Consider the following 24,501-nt stretch of genomic DNA (forward strand, 5'->3'; position numbering starts at 1 on the left):
GGGACTGTGTACTCAGACCTTCACTAAATTATTGCCTTTCCTATTCATTCTAAAGTTCCTGCTTCACACTAGTGCCCCGTATCTTCTTTCCATGTCATTTCTCTTTTCTGTAATAGTTTCCATTGCTTTGCATTTTTGTTTTGTATCATGAAGCAATTTCGTGTTTGATCTTTATTTTGATTTTCAGGAATTCTGTCTTATGTTTTAATTCAATTGAATTGCATGACAAATCATGTTTTCCCCCTTCAAATGCACCCTTTCTATTTTAAGTTCTCTTCCATTTCTTACATTAAATTTGACTGTAGGAGCCATTCATTTTGGCTGTTTAGCTAGAGTTCCTGTCCCTAAATGACTGAGTTTCCTTTAACTTTATACATATGACCTTTGCCTAATTCTGTCAGCTGTCATGGATTCCTTTAACACTCATAGAAGTCAGATTGTTGCAGTCTGAAATTGACAAGCGATGAAAAATAAGAGAGGTGTTCTCTAATAAGCTGTCAGGGAGAGCTCAGGGCTTAGAGAAAGCAGGCTGGAGCACTTCCCGGGGCCACTGAGTAGCTGCACTTGGCTCAGCTGGCTGGGCCTGTCTTTGCCCCAGGCTCAGCCAGATTATCAGGCTCCCTTCTAGGCTGCCAAGCTGCCCTTCCTCCCAGGGTTGTAATCAATGACGAAGGAAGGCATCCAGAGGTAAGACTCCTACATGGTCTCTTCAAAGCCCAAACCTTAAGTAGTTAGCACAGACTTGCCTGGGGTTCCACACTGTGCTTTGTACTGCCACATCGACTCCTCCATACTAGTTCAGTCGCCCCAGTATGAAATTTAGAGTGCTAGGGAGTTAGGGAGACATACTTCAAGCCATCATCTTCCAAACGCTTCTTTAAAATCCTTTTTGTAATAATTTTTTGAGCATATGTATTTATATAAGGGGAAATAAACTTAGATCTTATTAATGAATGGAACCCCAAGTTATGGCCCAGAGAGATAGAGGGATTCATTCCTGAGTGTCACTGTCAGGAGCGAAGGCTGGTCTTTTATTTCCTAAGATGGGGATCTTTTCACTGTAAACCAATGGCTATCTTTAAAAAAATTCCATTAGCACGTTCACCTGCACAGCTGTTTCCCCTTCTGCTCCATCTGGTCCAGTTCCTTTTCTGGATACAGCAACAATCTCATTCTCAGCCCTTTGCCTGTTTTTTTCCCCTCCCTAAAACTTATTCTGTTTTCATTCTACCTGCCTTTTCTCACAGTGGAGGTGTGTGCCAGATGGAGTAATGACATGGTCTAGGAGGGGAGCCCAGACAAGGGGGAACTGACAAGGCCTGCAAAACTTCTCGAGCATCTCCAGGAGCCCCCTGCCCCAGCCTTTGGCCTCCTGACATCAGCGCCCCTCATCTCCCCTGTGGTCAGAAACCTTTGCGCTGGCTGGGTTCCCAGGCCTCTCTCTCTCTCCTTTCTCTCCCCCTTCTGCTGTCCTAGCACTCCTACGCTGATCCTCTTCCCCTCTGAATCACAGAGAGGGCAGGAAAATGTAATTACAGAGATCTGGATGTTCATTCACGTGCTGCTAAGCATGATCTCACAGTGGAGAGCATACCACACCACACTCCGGAAAACTATCATCAACTTTCTCTGCTTCTCCTGGTATCAAGTACAAAATATTTTCTTTTTTGTTGAATTTATTGGAGCGGCATTCATTAATCAAATTATATAAGTTTCAGGTGTACAATTCTATACTGCATTATCTGTATATTGTATTCTGTGTTTATCACCCCAAGTCACATTTCCTTCCATCACCATTTATCCCCCTTCACCCTCTTCTACATCCCCTTTTTTCTTCATTCCTTCACCTTTTTCACCCAGCCCTGTAAGTCCCCTCCCTTTTGACAACTGTCAGTCTGTTCTCTATCTATGAATCTGTTTCTATTTTGTTAGTTTATTTTGTGCATTAGATTCCACATATGAGTGAAATCATATGGTATTTGTCTTTCTCTGACTGGCTTATTTCTCTTAGCATAATGCTCTCCAGGTCCCTTCATGCTGTCACAAAGGGTAACATTTTCTTTTTCTTTTTATGGCCAAGTAGTATCCCATTGTGTAATTGCACCACACCTTTCTCACCCACTGATGGACAGCTGGGCTGCCTCCAAATCTCAGCTATTGTAAATGACGCTGCAATGAACACAGCAGCACATATATTCTCTTGAATTAGCGTTTCAGGTGTCTTTGGATGTAGTCCTAGAAATGGAAATGCTGGGTCCTACAGTAGTTAGTTCATTTTTAATTTTCTGAGGCAACGGCACACTGCTTTCCAGTGGCCGCACCAAGCTGCGTTCCCACCAGCACTGCACAAGGGCTCCGTTTTCTGCACATCTTCGCCAGCACTCGTTGTCCGACAGTGTGGAGAGGCAGCGCAGTGTCTCAGGCAAGAATAAGATTGCTTGAATTCCAGCCCCAGCTCTTCCACATACTAGCTATACTATGTGACCTCAGCACATTGCATAACTTCAGTTTCCTCATCTGTGACAAACCCCAGGCGTCATGAGGGCTTCAACGAAGGTAAACACTCTTGTGTATGTTATCGTCCATCACACACCTCCACCAGATGCAACCCTTACTCCTTGTCTCGATAAACAAAAACTCATCATTAAAGCTATTTTATATTTTGGAAAACACGATACAGTATTTAACGGGCTCACTGCTGCCTAAGTCATATGCACTTCCCTGAGCTCTTCTTAAGATGCATGACTAGAAACATTTCTGCTGAACAATGTCTTTAAAATTAAATGAGGACGCTTATAAGCACATTTTTTCCTTTACTAAAATACACAATGAATTTTTTTTTAAAAAACGGAAATCTAATTTCTTACCAAGACAATTTGAAGCATCAACTTGTTCTTTCAAAAAATCAACACACATTTTCTTCACAGGTTCAATCTGGTACTGGTTTGCTGCATCTAATAAAGACTGAACGTTGTTGCTATTCACAGAAATTCTGTAAATAAGTTAAAGTGAATATTAATCTCCTACAGCTTTTTATTTAAACAATGCTGCTACAGAATGCATCCCACTAGTCCCTGAAATTAAGCAAAAAGTTAAACTTTTCAGTCCTTGAATTAGTACGGCAGAGGATCTCCCCCATCCCTCCACCCCCAATCCTTAAAAGTTTTTCATTCTGAAGAATGTGGAACACATTTATTTGTGTTTGGGATCCCAATCTTACCCCTCCACAACAGAAATGATTCTTGTACACTTACCTAGCAGTATAAGCAAATTCCACAAGTTGTTCAATGATGTCAGGTTCGGCATCTTTGAGTTCTACCTCGAAGGACTTTGACTCGAGCATGTTAGCTGCAATAGAGATGAGAAACATGAATGGCACAGGCACGACTGCTTAGGGGCCAGGCCAGGCCAGGCCAGGTGTAGGGAACTGGACAGAGACTTTGCCGGAAAATACCCGAGAAAGCCCAAAATCCCTATAATATTGATAAAACGCAATGTAATTCTCCATACATGAGATTCACCTTAAATTAAAACAATCTAAGAAGTTAGTGAATTAGTGTACTTATTTAAAAAAAGCCCAAGTGAACAGAAACCTAAAACTAGAGTCAGTATTTTCCCAACTCCTAGAATAATTTAGGAGCACTCTTTTAAATTGCTGTGAGCAAAATGCCTCTGATGCAGCTAGAACAAACCTATGAGAACCATGACCATTATATATAGCCAGCTACAACCAGCAAAGCTCACATTCTTCCCCCAAACCCTGGCAGGTGGCCAGAGCATCAGAGAGGGAACTTGAGACAGATATGTTTCACAGCCTGATCAAGCTCATTTTAAAGCAGTACCCAGTAGAGGCACCAGGACTTGGCCCCAGTTCTCAACTCCAAATCTAGGGTTCTTTTCAATATGATGTGCCATGTTTCATTTCTCATTTTTATTTAGTTTACCTTGCTAGATAAAATGTCATAAGGTTTACCTACTCCCTTGCCTTTCCACCCAAGATTAAGAAGAAAACCCTAGGCATTCAAGTAGAAGCTCCATCTCCATCAATAAAGACCTTGGGCCTTTCTGGCTAATGAAAGGACATGTTTCCTGGGATTCATCATCACCACGACCACTTCTCAACCTCTTCCCCTTCTTTTCTTAAGTCCTTTAAAAATTAGGGTAAATGGCATATTTTCATCTTGACCCACCTCATTCTCAAAAAATAAATACGTTTGACCTTAAAATACTTACTTGTGAACATTAAGTTAAAAAAATGACTGGCTGCAGCAAGGACAACACGATGAGCAGGTATTTTTCTTTCCTGGACCATAAGGATCACATCACACAACGTTTTCTAATCAAGAGAGAAATAAATAAAATCAAAAGTGGCTCATTGGGCCTGGTTTAGCAAACACATAAAATAGGTGCTTGTCAAATGCTTCATCTCTATTTTGTTTAAATCCATGCCCTGGGCTGGTGTGCCTCAGTGGACTAAGCATTGGCCTGTGAACCAGAGGGTCACAGGTTCAATTCCCAGTTGGGGCACATAGCTGGGCTGTGGGTCAGGTCCCTAGTAAGGGGCGTGCGAGAGGCAGCCACACAGTGATGTTTCTCTCCCTCTCTTTCTTCCTCCCTTCCCCTTTGTCTAGAAATAAATAAAATCTTTTAAATTGTCTTTTTTCCAGTACAGAATTTGTTTACAATACAAGACCCATTTAGGAAGGATTTACAGAGTTGCTGTCATGAGTCTGCTGTATCAAAATCGGGCACTGAGCTTCCCGACAGTCAGGAAAACCTTTATAATCAGGAAAGAAGTAGTCTACTATCTCTCAGTAAAGCCTTCTCCCCCCCCCCCCCCCGCCCCGGGACAAATTCTAAGCTATTTATCATAGTGAGATTTTTATGGGGACAGTAAATGACACAATGACAACATCCTTGATGGTTTTTCAAACATAACAATCTGTTTTTTTAAAATGACCTATCCCTGATAAAACGCAGAGTACACGCTGCACTCCCACGGGAGTAGCCTCCACAGACCTGACTTGAAAGAGAAACAACTCAGAATACACAGAGCGGATGAACCCAATGTCCATCCAGCACTCTTTCCTTAAATAACGCTTCTCTCAGATGTACTTCTGATAAGAGCTGTCTATCAGTCACTTTAAATTATGATTTCTGACCAAGGCCAAAACGGTGTCACTCTAGGTTGCTAAAAGAAGACAAATCTAGATTAAATACTTAAAATGTTGGAAAAAGGGAATATTAAAGAAAAAAATGTATGGTTCTCTAGAACCATTAGAGATGAATTTCAAGGAAACAAATGTTCTTTCTGCAAAATAAAATTTTAATTTCTTAAATGAAGTTATAATGTACAGGTAAGGCTCAGAGAAAATTTACAGCCTGAGATACACTCTTTTAGGTACTGGGAATATGAGGCAAAGAGTTTTTTCAGAGTGAAAAAAAAATCTATCACCTACAAATCTAAATAATGGCTTGTAGCTCAGAGGATATAGCATTTTGCATTTTTAAAAGTGTTTTGCTTGAACTATTAATCTAATTTCTGATAAATCACTAATACCTCCTACTCCCTTACTCCATAAACAAATTCAAATATGATGGTAATGCTTAGACCAAGAAAGGAAATGGGCCCCCAAAAGTAGGCTAAAGGATGAACAGTCACTTTTATGGATTATCTGAAGGTTTTTTATAAGGCCCGTAAAATGTTGCTTGGAAATTATATGCAGATTACTTAAAGCTATTGTTATTCCAATAATATCTTGAATTTTAAAATTTTTATTTCCTTTTATTTGGGGAGGGGGTTCAGGATAGTCAAAGCTCTTAGGCGATTTTGTCACATATCACACCAAACAAAAACAAAAACAAAAAACCGGGTAGTAAAAACCAAACCAATTATTTGCCACCAAAACAAGCTGATCAAATTGCTTAAGAGAGGAAAAGAAAGGGAGAAGGGAAAGGGAAAAGGAAAAGGAAAAAATAATCTAATAACCTTAATTTTTTTTTACAGGAAAAGAATATTGATAGAATAGCAAGCAAATCAGACAGGGCAGGGATCCATGGCTGCTAATGGGAAGTTGCAAAAAACGTAGGGAGAGCTAAACTGAAATGTAGCAAAAAACCTTTCCTAGGCACACTCAGCAACAGGGAGCTCCAGAAGAGGGAATTTATAGGCACTGGAGGAAATTAGAGAAGTCAGAGGGATCTTTATGGAACCATTTAGTCTTAATCTAAGATTAATCTCCAGCTGGATATTAATGTGTGTGTGGGGGGGAGGTGTAAAAGAGGGGGGGGGAATCTTCTATATCCAAGTGGAACATTTATGTGACTGTACTACAACAGACTGACAGGTTTCAACAAAAGATGGGACTGACCTATAGAGAGGTCCCTCCTGCTGTCAGTCATCTGGGGAAGCAGGGTATCCACAGACAGGAAATGGGAAGAGCAAGAGGCTCAGGTAAATGGAGAATGTGAGAGGTAACAAGTCCTAGGTGGATGGAAGAGAACTTAAACAAAAAAACTACCTGTTGACAATACACGTTCATTGGATAAACCAAGAAAAATAACCCTTGCAATTTCTCTATGTCCCCCACAATAGTTCTATCTTTGTATTAATTTCAGCTTTTGAATCTTAAGTCTCTTATAAACAGCACAGATTTTCTCGTGACTCAGTCTCTAAGTTCTCACCATCTAAGATTATTTTCAATAGGGTTTAGTTTAATCCTTCACATTTGTTACTGATAACTTATGTTTTACCTTACAAATGCACCTTCTTTTATGCTGTTTATTATGCTTCCTTGCTGTCTTCTTTTTTCTTTAACTGCCAGTTGCTATTTTGGTCACTTTTTCCTTGCACTTTTTTCTTTCTTTAGGGACTTAATTACAGATATGCCAAATATTTGCAAACTGAATTCAACAGGGTATTAGTCAAATACTGTTCTAGGAATGCAAGGCACATTCCAAAAAACAATTCTATTAATGCGATTAATCATATTGTCAGGTTAAAAGAGAAAAACATCCTGTAGGAAAACTTCAATACATAGAAAAGGCGTGTTGGATAAAATTAAAAATTCATTTCCTGAGGCTCTTTAATAAAGAAAATGATGTGTCTGTATAGCAAAGGCCATTCATCAGAAATCAACAGCAAACATCACATTTAATGGTGAAACAGGAGAGGCATTCTCATTCAAGTTTGAAACAAGCAGGAATTTAGTATATGATAAAGATACCATTTCAAAAATGTGGTGAGAGGGTGGAGCCCAGATAAAGTTTAGGGGAGTGAAACTATTTGTATAATACTGTAGCAGTGGATACATGTCATTATACATCCATCAAAAGTCATAGAATGTACAACAGAAAGAGTGAACCGGAACGTAGACTGTGGTTAGTAATGTAACAATGTTGGCTCATCAGTTCTAACAAATGCACTCTACTAATGCAAGATGTTAATAACAGGGGAAACTGTGGGGATGGGGCAACTGGAAACCTTGTCCTTTGGCTCCATTTTCCTGAAAATCTAAAACTGCTCTAAAAAAAACCCCAGTCTATTAATTTAAAAATGTAGTGAGAGATCAGATAACTGAAAAAAATGTACTGGGATGGCTGTTACACTTTTAGTGGAAACATTAGATTTTTGGCTCTTGATGTATTCCTTCTTCCTCTGGGGAAGGTAAGCACTGGGTAGGAAGTTGCAGTTCTTTTCTCAGCCTGTCACTTGTGGAAGAGTGACTACAGGATGGACAGGAGCAGGGCAGCGGTCACACAGAGCCAGACCTCCTGACTCACTCTTCCTCCATAAACCTGCCCCGAAAGTGAAACATTACCTCTTGGGGCAGACTTGCTCCTGAGGCAGGACAGGACTGCGCCCATTCCTCAGGCTGCTCTGCCTCAGGCCGGTGGGTAAATTTTGTTCATGGGAGAAAGGAGAGGAAGCCCAGTTTTATGCTCAGGTCAAAGCCACGTTCTCCAGACTGTCACCATTAACTTAGCCGTCTTCTGTGTCTACTTCTCAAATGTTTAGAACATCAGTGGAAGAAGCTTCTCAAGTCCATACGCAGAGATAACCAAAGCACCGTGGAGGGAGACAGAAATTTTGATGTTGCTTTAGTGCCTTCAAGTGTTAGAAGAGATCCTTTATCAGGAAAGACATCAAGACAGGCAAGCATTTTAGGCATGTGTAGGTGGAATGACCTTTTACCCTCTATGAGTTTGTCAGAAAGAATCGCCAAAGGCAGCTAGGGTTCGTGTAAGCTCCACAGCACTGTATGAGGTTCTAGCTTTTAACACAATGTGCTGGCGTTAGGTGGAGGCACGCAATCAGCTGTCCCAAATGCCATTCTTCAGTGTATCCCAAGGAGAGGACTGAGGAGTCACTAACCTTTGGATTTATGTAGCTTGTCAACAGGTTCCACAATCAGTCCCTCTCAGTGAAATTTCAAGTTGGCCCTTAGTCTAAATACCTGAGCAGACTGTAGACTCACCTACAGCTGGGTGGTGGATTTGAATCACTGAAAAAATAAAAGGGAATGGAGCCCTTATTTTTATAGGGGCAAATCATCTTCTTGACTGGACAGACATACTAGAAAAGCCTCAACAAAGCCAAAATAAACCCAAAGGCTAAGAGAAATATTTAAAAAGCCTCTTTAAGAATCATGTTTATTCAGAAAAGCAAAATAAACAGCATTAGATTTACACATACATATCATCACAAAAAGGCAAGTGGGAGAGTGAAAGAAAACAAAGGAAGATACCTGGATTAATAAAGGAAAAAGGGGATTTCCCTTTTTTAAGGGAAACATGGGATAAATTAGGCCAAACAGTTTTGAAGGGAAAGGAGATACACTTTGGTATAACTGCTCTTTAATCATGGAACTAGGAAAGAGTTATTTTTGCTATTTATTCAAGAAAGGTGATAAGGATCAAAGAGATATAATAGAATAATTCAGGAATAGATTAAAGCAGTTCTCTCAGAAAAAGCCTGGACCTGGGAAGCTTTTGAAGGTTAAAGCTAAAGTTAAGAAATCACAAACCTAACGAGAGGGCTGCCCTTAGAGGCTAGGGCAGTTACAACAGGCAATTAGAGTAAGTCCAGATAGATTTGAAAGGGGAAAAGGAAGATCAGCAACACAGTATTTTATGAATTTATTAGGTAATTTATAAGGTGATATGGGTGGGAAGACAGGAATGGAACATACCTGGGAAGTCTGTGGGAATAAGACTTTAAGGGAGAGTAGCAGGTTACATTAAAGGGAAGCCAAGTAACCCATACATAGTCCAGGTCAAGGTTTGATGCTGGACTTCCCCATAACTGGAAGTACCTAACTGGGGGTGGTGAAGCCTGGCTTGAGCAAGTGAGTCAGTCCTGAACACACAGACCTCTTATTTTCCACCACGGCAAAGTCTGTAAGAAAGGCACCAGGGGAGAAGCAGTTAGCAAACGGACACCTGGGCCCAAAATGAAAAGCCAAGGAAAAGGAAGGCAGGTATTCTGATCTAAACAATGTTACCTCTACAGGATACAGAAAGGAAAAGTATTCAACTTAAACAGGTTAACAATTCAGTGGGCGCTGTCGGAAAGGAACAAAGGACTATAGACCATTTTGACACAAACAGGTGACAGAAAGGAATATGTCTGCTACCACTAAGTTCCCAAGGTTTGGAAAACTCAGATAATGAGGAAAGACAAGGTTTTGAAGAGCACACAGTAAAGGCCATACTGGTCCCTATGGGGAACACAGGCCTTACAGCAATCTGTTAGAGGTCCTTCAGGTGAGACAGATGGAGGGGACAAGAGAAAAGACCCCTCCAAGAGACAGCATTAACCGATATAAGGAACGTAACAGCAAGACGGCATCATAATGGGGACACAAACATGCAGAACAACCAGAAGGGTCAGAACTGGAGAGAATGCGTGGGCACAAACGCTGTTCTGTGCCTGCTACAAACACAGAGTACTCTTTTCACAAGAGGGAGGGAAGGTTTTGTCACAAGACAGAACTCAATCCTTTTAGCCCTGGGTAGCCAGGAACACAAGATTAAAGAAATAAATAAAAATTAAACTTTAAATGTGTAGGATGGACAACAGGGAAAAGGGGAAAACTCTAGCAGACCCTGGCAGCTGAGTAAATCTCACTGGCAAATGTCTAACATTTTGCCCAAGAAAACAATGTGTCTTATGCCACTGAAACATTATTATGCACAAATGAAATTCCTTCTCTATATGGTAAACACAGTGTCTCTATTAGCTGTTGTGAAGTGATTCCTCCCAGCTGAGTTCAGTCTCAGAGCCTCTCATTACAGTGACAGACTGGCAACCTGTCAGAACCAAAAGCCAAGATTCTCTTACATTTTCTTTGAAAACCCTCGGTTCCTTCAGAAACTGAAGTTTGTGTTCTGTTTTTGGCTGGGAACAATAGTGTGGGTTAGGACTGTATAATAATGTGTCAACAGCTGCACTATTTATTATAGAGATGGGAGATTTACTTGGCTCTCTTCAGGTTTGTGGAGGTGGGGGGTGATGCTGTGCTAATTTTAAGAGTTCCAGAGTCCCTTTGATGTGCAATAAAACATGTGGCACTGACTACTTTGAAGCTGGAGAAATGCACCTTTGGAGGTATTAAATTAAATCTATTCCAATGGCAGACAGTCCACGCTGCGGCTGCTGAAGAAGCTGTCCTGCTACCCAAACACTTAAGCAAATGCCTCGTTGCTGAGGCTGAGCAGTGCACGAAACCAGGGAGAGCAGACATTTGCAACTCAATTGCTTTCATTTGAATTTACATTAGGGAGATCACAGATGTGGTAATTTAATAAGAAGGTTCATAAAAGTCAAATTTGGGAGACTTTACGTTGCTGGTATGGAATTAGATGAAGTGCTTTCAGCTGTCATGTGATTTACTGCAGACAAGCTGGAACACTATGAATGATATCTTGAGGAAAACTTGAGATGGGAAATAGAAGTGAACTTCCAGTCTGGAGTTAATTTAATAGATAACTGTCCATTTCAAAGCTTTCTGGAGTAAGGACTTAAGTAGCGTCCTAAATGGGTCTTCAGAGGATACACAAAAGAACAATCGTTGCCAGAGGATGCCTCATCAGCACTGAAGACAGAACCACACTTTCTGTGCCAGCAAGAAGACAGACAACCTAAAAGACCGAGCAAACTTGGAAACAAGAACTTACAGGGGCTCGGTCCAGCTAACTTCTGCTGGGAGTGGGGTGGGACCCTGGTGTCTGAACTGTACCAACAAGGGAGTTTATGTGAAGATCCACGTCCAAATGAGACACAATGAAACATACTCTTGACAGGCGGGCCAGGACTTGGGAATCCCCCATGTGCCGTGCTTTTCTAATGAGATAAAGCTGGACAACTGCACAGTGCTTGAGAAGCCCGTAGATAGTTTTTTCTCTTCACCTCTGTACACCCCAATAATTTAAATTTCAGAATCTGTATATATTTTTTGTCCTTCAGGGGAATAAAAAGATGGCTGGGCTCAAATCTAGTTTACAGAGTTTACCATGAGACACACGTCATGGTCCTGCTTAAGGAAGTATGTGGGTCTCAACAGAGTAACCTCATTGTTAATAAAACAGCAATGTCTTAGGCTCTAACTTAGATTAGAATCTCTCTCATACACACACACACACTGGACAAAATTAGGAAGAGATTTAAGCTCAAGACCTCATTTCCTCTCCTTTTGGCGAAGAAAGTTAGAAATATTCTCCCCTTCCCACTCTCAGTCCCTTTGCCCTGTTCCCAACACCACACATAGGTGGAGATACAGATGCACACACAGTACATTCTCCTTTCAGGGAAAAGATACACCAGTAGTTTTCAACTTTTTTCTTTAATCAGCAGAATCCATTTTCAATGATCTTATTTCATATAATTTGTATACACAGAATGGTTTCTCTGCAGCTGGAACTAGCCTGGCAACCAAGGGATGGAAGAGGTTCCCCCTCACTATTATGCTTAATGATTAACTTAAAAAAATTGGTTTTGATCTCAGCAATTAAGTCTTTCTGGAGGTGAAAGTAACCCAAATATCCATGATGATAGAATGAATAAATTGTGGTGTATTTATACAATGGAATACTATGTACAAGGTCTGGAAAAAGTTCAGCCACTGTTAATATAATGAGAATGGTTTGTGGGACACTGATGTAACTGGCAGCCCAGGAGAGTGGACTGGATTGTGCATGTGTGAACAATGATGCCTTCACTGTACTGGTCAGTGGGGGTGGTAGACACTGTTGAGTGAGCAAGTGTACTGTGTGGCCATCACATTCAAAATGACTGAGCAAATAGAGCAACAAATCTGCATCAAATTTTGTTAAGCCTGAACATGCGTCATGTCTCATGCAGTGTTGTTTGGTGAAACATCAAATCACCCAGATGATTCAGCCCCCTCTACAGCCCAAATTTCGTGCCCTGCAACTTCTCTGGCTTTTCCCAAAAGTAAAATCACTGTTGAAAGGGAAGAGATTTCAGAATATTGATAAAATTCAGGAAAATACGATAGGGCAGCTGATGGTGATTGGGAGAATTGTGTGAGGTCCCAAAGTGCCTGCTTTGAATGGGACTGAGGCATCATTGTCCTGTGTACAATGTTTCTTGTTCCTTCTTCAATAAGTGTCTCTATTTTTCCTATTACATGGCTGGATACCTTCTGGACAGACCTCGTACAATGGGGATGAACTAGAGCTAAACAAAACAATATAGGTAAATCTCAGAAACATACTATTGTCTTTAATAAAAAACTAAGACACAATAGTATTTTTTTAAAATTGTTGTTCAATTACAGTTGTCTTTTTTTCTCCATTGCTTTCCCCTGCCCTGCCATCCCCCTGCTTCTGTAGTCAATTCCCACCCTGTTGTCCATGTCCATGGGTCCTATATACATTTTCCTTAACTTGACCCAACCCCTTCATTCCCCCATAATCCCTTCCCTCCTCCCCTCTGGTCACTGCCAGTTTGTTCTTTATTTCCATGTCTCTGGTTCTATTTGGCTCATTTGTTTTGTTGATTAGGTTCCACTTATAGGTGAGATCATATGGTATTTATCTTTCATCATCTGGATTATTTCACTTAGCATAATATTCTCTAGTTCTACCCATGCTGTTGCAAAGGGTAGGAGTTCCTTCTTTCTTTCTGCTGTGTGGTATTCCATTGTGTAAATGTACCAGTACTTTAATTCACTCGTTTATTGATGGGCACTTAGGCTGTTTCCAGCACTTTGCTATTGTAAATTGTGCTGCTATGAACATTGGGGTGCATAGGGTCTTTTGAATTGGTGTTTCAGGATTCTTAGGGTATAATCCCAGCAGTGGAATTGTTGGGTCAAAAGGCAGTTTTTTTTTTTTAGGAAATTCCATACCTTTTTCCAGTGGCTGCACCAGTCTGCATTTCCACCAAGAGTGTACTAGGGTTTCCTTCTCTCCACAGCCTTGCCAGCACTTGTTTGTTGGTTTCTTAATGATGGCCATTCTGACCAGTGTGAAGTGGTATTTCTTTATGGTTTTAATTTGCATCTCTCTGATGGCTAGTGTTGTTGAGCATCCTTTCATATGTCTCTGGGTCCTCTGTATATCCTCCTTGGAGAAATGTCTGTTCAGGTCCTTTGCCCATTTTTAATTGGATTATCTTCTGGTGTGGAGTCATGTGAGTCTTTTGTATATCTTGGAGATCAAACCCTTGTCTGAGGTAACATTGGCAAATATGTTTTCCCATACAGTTCATTCCCTTTTCATTTATTTGATATTTTCTTTAGCCATGCAGAAGCTTTTTAATTTGATGTAGTCCCATTTGTTTATTCTTTCCCTTATATCCCTTACCTGAGGGCAGGGGTGTCAAAAGCATTTTCATTGGGGGCCACATCAGCCTCACAGTTGCCTTCAAAGGGCAGAAATAATTTTAGGATTGCATAAATATAACTACTCCTTAACTGTTAAGGAGCTGAAATTACATTTGGCCCTCTGAAGGGAGGCTGATGTGGCCCCTGGTGAAAATGAGTTTGACACTCCTCCCCTAGGGGATGTATAGGTGAAAATATTGTTGCATGGGATATCTGATATTTTCCTCCCTCTGTTCTTCTCTAGGACTTCTATGGTGTCATGACTTATATTTAAGTCTTTTATCCATCTTGAGTTTATTTTGGTGTATAATGTAAGTTGGTGGTCTAGTTTCATTTTTTTGCATGTACTTGTCCAGCTCTCCCAGCACCATTTATTGAAAAGGCTATTTCATTCCATTTTATGCTCCTGCCCACTTTGTCAAATATAAATTGACCATAGAGATATGGGGCTTATCTCTGCACTCTCTATTCTGTTCTGTTGATCTGTGTCTGTTCTTATGCCAGTACCAGACTGTTTTGATTACAGTGGCCTCTTAATCCAGTTTGATATCAGGTATTGTGATCTCTTTGGCTTTGTTCTTCTTTCTCAAAATTGCTGATGCTACTTGGGGTCATTTATGGTTCCACATACATTTTTGAAATATTTGTTCTATATCTGTGGAAAATGTCATTGATATTTTAATAGGGATTGCATTGAATCTGTAGATTGTTTTGGGTAGTATGGACATTTTAATGATGTTAATTTTTCTAGTTCATGAACATGGTATATGCTTCCATTTATTTGTGTTTTCCTTAGTTTCTTTCTTTAGTGTTCTGTAATTTTCTGAGTATAGGTCTTTTACCTTCTTGGTTAAGTTTATTCCTAGGTACTTTTTTTCTTGTTGCTATAAAATGGGATCCCCCCTCCCCAATTTGTTTCTGCTAATTCATTGTTCATATACAAAAATACCTTTGATTTCTGAATATTAACTGCATCCTGCTGTTTTTGCCAAGTTCACTTATTAGGTTAGTAGTTTTTTCGTGGAGTCTTTAGGGTTTTCTATGTACACTATCATATCATCTGCAAACAATGACAGTTTTACTTCCTCCTTTCCAATTTGGATATCTTTTACTCCTTTTTCTTGTCTGATTGCTGTGGCTAGGGCTTCCAATAAAATGTTGAATACAAGTGGTGAAAGGGGACACCCTTGGCTTGTTCCTGATCTTAGATGGCAAGCTTTTACTTTTTGCCTGTTGAGTATGGTGCTGGCTGCAGGCTTCTTATGTACGGCCTTTATTATGTTGAAGGATGCTCCCTCTACGCCCACTTTGCTGAGTGTTTTCATCATAAATGGGTGCTGTACTTTATCAAATGCTTTTTGGCATATTGAATATGATCATGTGATTTTTTTTGTTTTTCATCTTGTTTATGTGATGTATTACAATTATTGATTTGCTTATGTTGTACCATCTTTGCATCCCTGGGATGAATCCCACTTGATCATGGTGTATGATTTTTTTAATGAATTGCTGGATCCCATTTGCCAATATTTTATTGAGGATTTTATCAACTATGTTCATCAGTGATATTGGCCTGTAGTTTTCTTTCTTTGTTGTGTCTTTATCTGGCTTTGGAATTGGGGTAGTACTGGCCTCATAAAAAGAGTTTGCACCCTGGCTGGTGTGGCTCAGTGGATTGAGTGCTGACTGTGAACCAAAGGGTTGTTGGTTTGATTCCCAGTCTAGGGCAGATGCCTGGGTTGTGGGCCACATCCCCAGTAGGGGGTGAGTAAGAAGCAACCACACATTGCTGTTTCCCCTATCTAAAAATAAATAAATAAAATCTTAAAAAAAAAAGCTTGGGAGTCTTCTCTCTTTTTGGATTTTTAGAATAGTTTGAGAAGGATTGGGGTAAGCTCTTCCCTAAATGTTTGGTAAAATTCTCCTGTGAAGCTGTACAGTCCAGGGCTTTTGTGTGCTAGGAGTTTTTTGATCACTGCTTCAATTTCCCCAGCTGTTATCAGTCTATTCAGGCTTTATGTTTCTTGAGTTGTTTTTGGAGAATTGTATGTTTCTAGAAATTTGTCCATGTCACTCAGGTTTTCAGATTTCTTGGCATATAGTTATTTGTAGTGATTTCTTACAACCCTTTATATTTCTGTGGTATCAGTAGTAATTTCTCCCCTTTCATTTCTGATTTTATTTATTTGGGTCCTCTCTTTTTCTTGATGAGTCTCATTAAAGGCTTGTCAATTTTGTTTATCTTTCAAAGAACCAGCTCCTGGGTTTATTGATCCTTTGAATTGTTCTTTTAGTCTCTATGTTACTTATTCTGCTCTGATTTTGAATACTTCCTGTCTTCTACTTGCTTTGGACTTTGTTGTTATTCCTCTAGTTCTTGTAGATACAGGATTAGGTTGTTTAGTTGAAATTTTTCTATCTTTTTTAGGTAGGCCTATATTGGTATAAACTTCCCTCTCACGACTGCCTTTGCTGTATCCAGTAGGTTCTGGGCTGATGTGGATGTGTGTTCATTTTCATTTGTTTCCAGAAACTTTTTGATTTCTTCTTTGATCTCATTGTTAACCCATTCATTGTTCAATAACATGCTATTCAGTCTCAATGGATTTTATTGTTTTTGAGTTTTCTCCTTGAGTTTGGTTTCTAGTTTCAAGCCATTGTGATCTGAGAACATGCTTGATATGATTTTAATTTTCTTGAATTTGTTGAGGCTTGTTTTGTGTCCTATCATGTTGTCTATCTTTGAAAATGTTCTACGTGCATTTGAAAAGAATGTCTGTTTTGCTCCTTTGGGGTGAAAGGTTCTGTATATACATTTTGCATTTTAATTATGATGTGTCTTGGAGTAGGCCTCTTTGGGTTCATCTTGATTGGGACCCTCTGTGCTTCCTGAACTTGCGTGATTTTTCCCCTCACCAAGTTAGGGAAGTTTTCTGTCATTGTACTGTCAAATAGGTTTTCTATCCTTTGCTCCTTTTCGTCTCCTTCTGATATTCCTATGATGTGAATGTTGTTACGTTTCATGTTGTCCTGAAGTTACCTTAAACTATCCCTGTTCTTTTTGAGTCTTTTTTTCCTTTGGTTGTTCTGCCTGGATGTTTTTCCTACCTTGTCTTCAAGTTCACTGATTTGGTCCTCTGCTTCACCCAGCCTGCTTTTAATTCCTTCCAGTTTATTTTTCATTTCAGATATTGTATTCTTCATTTTTTCCTGTTTTTTTTTTTTTAATAGCAGAAAGAGAGAGAGAGCAGATTTATTAAGTGACAGTATACTCCACAGAACATGGGAGCGGGCCAACTCTGAGCAGATACTGACCCCTACTTCTTGTTCAGTTTCTATTTCTTTTTTCATGCTGCTGTAGTTCCCACTCAGCAGTTCCTTGTAGGTGTCACTGAGTTCATTGAGCATCCTTATAACCATTTTTTTAAAAATTCTATGTCTGAAAGACTGCCTCATTTTCATTTAGCTCTTTCTTTTTTTCTGGGGATTCCTCCATTCTCTTCAATGGGGGGGGGTTCTCTGTCTCTTCATTTCTGGTCACTCTTTGTGTCTGTTTCTGCATCTCAGGATGCTCTGCTTTGCCTGCCTGTCTTTTCGGGTTGAACCCAGGCTAAGAAAGGGACAAATATTAAAATAAATTCCTAACTCAACTGATCAAGGGCAGGGGGAGGCAAAATGAAATAAGACAGGGGAAGAGTATCCTGTGGGATTTAAAGTACAAATAGATAGTAGACAAATAGGAATTCTGTTGGAGAAGAACAGCAATAACCATGATATACTCACCCAACTAGCCACAATTTATAAAGATGGAAAGCAAATAAGACTATTTTAAGAGAGGGAAAAGAATGTGAGCTGACTTAGGGAAGGTAGAATGCTTTGCAAGGTTAGATGGAGGGAAAATAGTGACGGTAAGGAATAGGAACATGGCATAGCAGGGAAGAAAATAAAGTTTACAGCAACAATAAGAAAAGTCAGGAAGAAGGCAAAATGGAGTAAGACCAGGAAAGGGTGCTAAGTGGGATTTGAAATAACAATAATCTGAAAAAAATATATTATCTGAATGAAAAGAATAAAAAATAACAGACCAAGAGTAGTGAGTTAGCTGGAATACAATTGAAGCAAAAGAAGCTCTGCCCCTCTATACTGAGTGGGAGCAAACTACACCCACAATCCTCCCTTCTTGTTGGCAGGGCAGCTGCACGGGCCAGGTCCCTGCCCATCATGCCTCAGCTCCCCTTTTAAAAAAGTCTCTCTGGGTGCTCCCGCTGCAGTGCGTAGCTTCTGCCTAGTGTTCCACACACTCCACCTCTCCAAAAAGTCAAGAGTCTATCCCAGGCGCGGCCTTCCCCCTCCACTACATCCAGGTGCAGACAGTATCTCTCTCACTCTCTGGCACTCTCCCTGCTGGCACTGCTGCCACAGATAGCGTGGGCCACTGGCTGTGTCTGTGTGTGTAGCTTGGTTCTCCCTAAGGACTTTGCGTATCCAAGTTGCTCCTGGCCAGGTCTGGGGATTCCCCACTTTGTGAGGGGAGGGAGCTGCTAGGCTGCTATCCCTGACCAAGCTCTCCATGGATGCAGGTGACTGCTTGTAGGCGCCTTGACAGCTGTGGCTTTGGGGGTCTTTGAAAGTTGGGGGACTTTCCCCGTCCACCTACAAAACCTACTTACTAACTATTTTGAAGCATCCTCTGTACTCTTTGGCTTCCAAACTTTGTATCAGCTAAGATTCTGTTAACTGTTCACCTTGTTTTTTTGGAAGATCAGCTAAGTGTCTGTTTTGGGTGCAAGAGCAAGTGGACTCAGCTCCCACCTACTTAGCCGCCATCTTCTCTTGACACGAGTATTTACTGTATGATTCCATTTATGTAAGTTCAAAAAAAGCTAAAAAAAAAAGTTATGGTTCCAGAAGAATAATGGTTACCTTTGAGGGGTAGTTACTGAGAAGGACATAAGGAATGACCTCTGGTGTATTAGTCACATTCTGTTTCTTATTGGTGGTGGTGTGGTCACTTTGTAACAATTCACTGAACTGCATGTTTATGATTTGTATCCTTTTACATGAAGATGAATACTTCATTAAAAACAAAAGGCTGGAAATGACTGAAAGGGTGATAGAGGAAAAGGTTTCATAAGAAGCTGAAGCCCAAACAAAAAACAAAACAAAACAAAACAAAACAAACAAAAAAGAAGCTGAGCCCTGACCAATGTGGCTCAGTTGGTTGGGTGTTGTCCCACAAAGCGAAAGGTCACTGGTTTGATTCCTGGTCAGGTCATATGCTTGGGTTAAGGGTTTGGTCCCTGGTTGGGACACATCTGGGAGGCAACTGATTGATGTTTCTCTCTCACATAGATGTTGCCCTTCCTCTCTCCTTTCCTTCCCCTCTTACTAAAAATAAATACAATCTTTAAAGAAGCTGAGGCTGCTGGTTCTGCAGAACCCTCTTTCACCACTATGTATAGGATTGGCTGCTATGTTAGAGAGATAAAATGACCTAAATCATATTATTTAAAAATCATAAAGTTAATTCATGGTAGAGCAGGCATTAGAATTCAGATTTCCTAATTTCACAGTGTTCTCAAATTCTTGTAGAAACGTTTCTGGGCATATATAGAGGAATCCATGTCATTCAGGTACTCATTATCCTGATCCCCAAAGTAATGAGGTCATTAGGAGAAGCAAAATTAGTCATTACACAAAAATATTTATGAAAGGACAAGAAGACATAAAATTGGTCTTCACTCAAACATTCTTCCCCTGGCTCAGACCAGCTTCTATTTCTGCCAATTCCCATCAACTGCCCTTGTCAGTCATTCTTGGTGAGCCTCTTCAGTGTTAGGATGCTATGCAGAATAATACAAGTATAACATAAATCAACTGCAAAGTGAACCCAGACATCTGAGAAAAGATGCAAGATTCCATGAGGCTGGTAAAAGTGCTATTGGAGAACTGCTGGGCTTATATGCAAAGCCACTGACAAAAGGAGAATCCAGCAGATTAAGGTCAGTTAACCATTGTGAGAGAGATGCCACCCAGCATCCATTTTCCCTTCCCACTCAGTGAGACAATCCTGATTTTTCAGGAACTGTATTTCTATTTTGACAGGAAATAAACACACGATAATATAGTCTAAAGCTAAGTCTAAGGAATGGATATAAATGAATTTTTAAAACTAAAGAGCTAATTTATACAGTCTCACAAATCCCCTCCTTCTTAAGTAAACATGTGATGCTGCAACCCAGTTGCACCTTGTCTGTGTAAGAAATGAGATGCTGCTTTACAGTGCTGTAGCCCATGGATGAAAACACATTATTTGGGGCAATGGGAAGGTGTTGGAAACAAATCAGAGCACTAGTGAACTGTGTTTAATTATCATTTACAGGCAGACACTAGTTAAATGCACCAGTCAGTGTTGCTGTAAATACAAAAACATTTGCACGAAAGGAACACGAATGTATACATAAAAATAGACACGTAAAAGTAAGGTACATAAAATACAGAATTCAGGCAGTCACAGCTACTCCAGCACAAAGGCCAGGAAAGATGTAAAGGAATTCCCACAGATATCTACTGCATTCAAGCACCATGCCAGATCTGCTGACAAAGACAAGATCCTATCAGTCAGAATCTGCTTCAAGAAGGCAAAGCCATTATCTTCGTAAAGATCTTAGATGCCTCTACCGTCATCCACATTCCTATCAGAACCACTAGATAAGCACACCAGGTTCTGCAGTCACTCATACAACCTGCCTTTTGTCCCCTTGAAAAACAAGACCACTATCACAAAACCAGAGCATTCCCACAAGTCTCCTTAGACGCGTATTTTCTATCCATAATGTTTACAGAATTAAGAAGTAACCAAGTAACTTTCCTTGATGCTTTGTTGGTATAAGACGTTATGGATTTAAAAATAAATAAATAAAACCTCTCTAATTTACATTCTCCGGCATATTGAAATTCGTTCTTTTCATAACCCACCTCTCGCCAACGGCGTGAAGACTTTCATTAATGCGCCACGTACCAAAGATAGAACAAAGAGCTCCTCGTCCTAGCAGAGGCGCACAGTGCCCTTAAAAGACTGCACGGCGTGTATCGACGACTGTTTTCTGTTCTAAATTAACACGCACTGTAGGGTACCGCAACTTGCTCCACCCAGGTACCACGGAAGGGGGCGGGGATCCTTATTTGAAAGGAGCTGATTTCTGGCCAAGCAGTGCTTCTCCCCTCTTGGGGGGCTTCGGGTTGGCTTCCTCGCACAGATCTCCTGACACTTTACACGGCTGTCCAATGGAGGGATCCTCGCCTCACAAAGAGATAACTAGGGCAGAGCTGTTATACAAGCGATACCCGACGCGGAACGCCAGCCCGAGGAGTCTCCCACGAGTCTGACTTGGGAGTCACAGCATCAGCAGACGAAATAGCACTTTTGCTCGACAATTTAAAGCGACCCTCTACTAACAGCAGCTTTGCTAGCGTGCAAAAATGGGAAGGCAGAGGAAGAAAAGGGTCTCGATTCACAGGGCGCGAATTTCAGCCCAGGGACCAAGGGGCCGGAATCCCGGACCACCTTCCCCCCTGCAGTCGGTCACACCCACCCCAGAGATACCTGTTTCCGCATGTTATTCATGACACCCATGAAACCTGCCAACAATTTAGCTTCTTCTCGAGCAGCAAGTTTCTTCTCGGTCTTCTTCTTGCAGCTTTTCTCCACTCCGGAGGCTGCCATCATCCGTCGGCTCGGTTCACACCCGGGGCTCGCCGGGCTGGGCGAGGGGTTGCACACCCCCGGACGCGCTGGAGCTTCTGTTTAGCAAACACCACGGCTAGGACTGCGGCTGCAGCGCCCTGCTCCCGAGCGTTCGGGCGGCAGAGGCACGGCCACTGCGGGAAAACAAGGCCTGGAGGACCGCTCTGGAGCTCGCCGAGAAGCAGTGTCGAGGGGTCGGCTACATCCCCGGTAGAACCGGAGCCAGGCGGAGGAGCTTGCGCACTGCGCTGGAGGGGGCGGGGGCGCTATGAAGGGAGCAGGGGGCGGGGCCTATCGTCACAACGGCGCGCCGCTCGGAGCCACGCAACGCGGGGCGCCTCGGTTGCCTAGGTGCGCGCCTGGAGCCGGATGTTTGGTGTTCCCGCTGGCCCAAGGGTGTGCGTCCCTTCCCTATTGTCCAAGATAGATTTTCCAAAGTTAGATTACAGGGGAGAGTATCTTGTGTTGGGTAATTGGGCGGTTGAACACATCAAAGTGTCTCCCATTAGTGTCATCTCCGTAGAAACAGGGTTGGTGTTTTCTTCCCTATCAGATTGGAATGTCAGTAGGCACTCACTAAATGTCACACACTGCGAATTAAAGGCTTATTGCATGGAACCCAAGATTTGTTTGGGATTCATAAAGCAAGAGAACACAGTCCCGTCGATGTCTCCTTGATGCGGATTGCTTGACTACTTGGGCTGGTATTTTTACTCATCCGTGTTTAAACTAAGGTCAGGTGTGAGCTCCAGAGATCAGTTAGGCTTCCCCCAAGTGTTCTAAGGAAACACGAAACTCCATCACAAAATTGATGCTAATGCTTTTCCTAAGTCTAATAATTTATTCTTTTTAGTGTGCGGTAATGTGCAGGATTACTTGAAAATTTCCATTCTGAAAACTTTCTACAGACCCTTTAATTTTATACCTAGGTCTGTATAGGAATATACAGACATGTTTTATGTAAAATAATTCACACTATTGAAGCATTATGCTTTCTCTTGAAGACGATATAGTACAACAAAGAGCAGTGGCAGATAAGCCTCCATTTTTTACAAAGAATAAGACTTTGAATGAGACGCACCTTGGTGCTGTGCACGTTGTTTTGTTCCTTTTAATCTAGATGTTCCCAGATAGTCTTTTGTTTTAACTAGCCAATAATTTGAGTTTTTTTTTAATGGACCTGACAATAGGAACCATTTATTCCTAAGGAAATTAAAACTGGGGAACTTTTGTTTATTTTATTAAATGGCCTATGACTTTGAAAAATGAGAACACGTTAAACTGTTTTTAATGGAAAGGAAGTGAAAACGTGTCTTCTAACTCTAAGGCTTGAGGGACACTAAGGACTTGATTCAAAGGCAGAAGTGTAGGTGGAGAGATTAAGTGCTATTCTGTAACAAGGCAAAAGAAACAAAGAACAGCATCCTTTCCACTTGATGTTGGAATAGACAGTCCTTTCTTGTATTGCAGAATGTAGACCATCAAGGGTCATGGAAGAGCCAAAGAATTCAGAGCTGAAGGAGACCATGAAGGTTATATTGCCCACAGCTTAAGCATTTGGCTTTGCCTAGATGCAAAGTCAAGCACTCCCACTCTCCAGGTGTTCAATTTTGGCCAACTTGTTTAACGGCTTTTATGCCTCAGGCTCCTCATCTGTAAAAACAGAACCTACTTTGTGGAACTGGTATGAGGATTACAAAAATGCTTAGATTGGTGTCAGTACAAGACAAACAGTATTACTGAGTTAATAACATTAACTATTGTTATTTAGTCCAGCATTTCCCAAAATGTGTTTCTCAGAATATTAGTGCTATGAACCATCCCCCAAATTCCCCCAGAATAGGACCGTTGGGAATACAACTTTGGGAAATAATATGTCCTTCTTGGAGAAAATCCCAAATACATTTGCATATTAAGTTTCTGGAGAAGACTTGCTATATCTATTGCTTGAACCTAATCAGCTTTGCTGTGGTATACTGGCTTTTGAAGTGCCCAGTCAGCCCATTCCCACTTGCCATGAATTAATTTTCTATTCTCATGGAAGATGGGGTCCTATAGTTGCACTTGTTTCATGGGACTTCATTATACTTGGTTTTGACTGATTGGACCAAAGTTGAACACCTGAACCAAAGAAAGCCAATTAATAAACTGAGGCAAAGAGCATCGTATTCTCTCTGGAGACTGGAGAGATGGATTTGGGTGAGCTGGAATGTGGCAGCTCCACGGGGAATATGTACAAGGAGCTCAGGCAGCCGTCCTTGGACCATGTGCCCAGATAATCAGAGAATGGCAGTATTCTGAGACTTCAGAGAGAAAAGTTAAAGCAGAAACTCAGAAGTCAGGAAAGAGACCAGGTGGTAAAAGAAAGGGAGAGGGCAGAGGGGGAAGGGAGAGGGAGATAAAGTAAGGTTAACTAAGCTTAAAATCGAGGATCTCTAAGCTTAACAGGCTTCTTTTAAAGCTTGGTTCTAGCAGTGTGTTCACATGGTCATTTGGTTTTATAAAATTTATAAAAGTAAGTATTTTAACCACAGTCAGTTGAGTTTGTTGTCTCATTCTACTTTGGTTTTTGCCTCTATTGCCCCTCTTTTGCTATTAGGGGGTGTTGGAGCAGACATGGATATTTTGGGGAACCAACTAAGGACAATTTGAGTTGGGGATACATTTTGTTAGGGTTGAGTAGGATATATTTTTGTAGACCATAGCTACCTACAGGTAATTATTTTTAGCCTTTCTGATGTAGGTACAACTTCCAGGAATAGTCCCAATGCCCGCTGTGCCAATGCTGTGCTGTAATGAAAAGATGTGGGGGCAGAAATCTTATCACAATATGCCCTACAGTGCCCAACACTGGAGGGAAATGTAAGGAGTTCAGGAGAAATGAGTTTGAAATGTATAAAGCCA

The 24,501-nt window shown here is 41.0% G+C and overlaps 1 protein-coding gene and 1 long non-coding RNA gene across 5 annotated transcripts in view; one reads left to right on the plus strand and one right to left on the minus strand.

The window, feature by feature from the left end:
• The window catches only part of KLHL7 (kelch like family member 7), a 54,366-nt gene extending 32,540 nt beyond the window's left edge, over positions 1-21,826 (minus strand). The window contains exons 1-5 of one of the 4 annotated variants that reach the window (XM_045828221.1): positions 21,457-21,579; positions 7,821-8,128; positions 4,234-4,336; positions 3,255-3,348; positions 2,868-2,992 (exon numbers count right to left, since the gene is read on the minus strand). In XM_045828221.1, coding sequence (XP_045684177.1) covers positions 2,868-2,992; positions 3,255-3,348; positions 4,234-4,312 — 298 coding nt within the window. In that variant the 5' untranslated portion in view covers positions 4,313-4,336; positions 7,821-8,128; positions 21,457-21,579. Of the gene's footprint in view, positions 1-2,867; positions 2,993-3,254; positions 3,349-4,233; positions 4,337-7,820; positions 8,129-20,828; positions 20,938-21,445 lie in introns of those variants that run through there. The other 3 variants (XM_045828220.1, XM_045828223.1, XM_045828222.1) reach the window with 3 other exon arrangements.
• Positions 1-24,501, plus strand: part of LOC123811764 — a 65,274-nt gene that overhangs the window by 36,221 nt on the left and 4,552 nt on the right. The window lies entirely within an intron of this gene.

The sequence above is a fragment of the Phyllostomus hastatus genome, unplaced genomic scaffold (assembly GCF_019186645.2).
Source record: "Phyllostomus hastatus isolate PE091 unplaced genomic scaffold, TTU_PhHast_1.1 phas_scaffold_78, whole genome shotgun sequence".
NCBI classification, from domain to species: domain Eukaryota; kingdom Metazoa; phylum Chordata; class Mammalia; order Chiroptera; family Phyllostomidae; genus Phyllostomus; species Phyllostomus hastatus.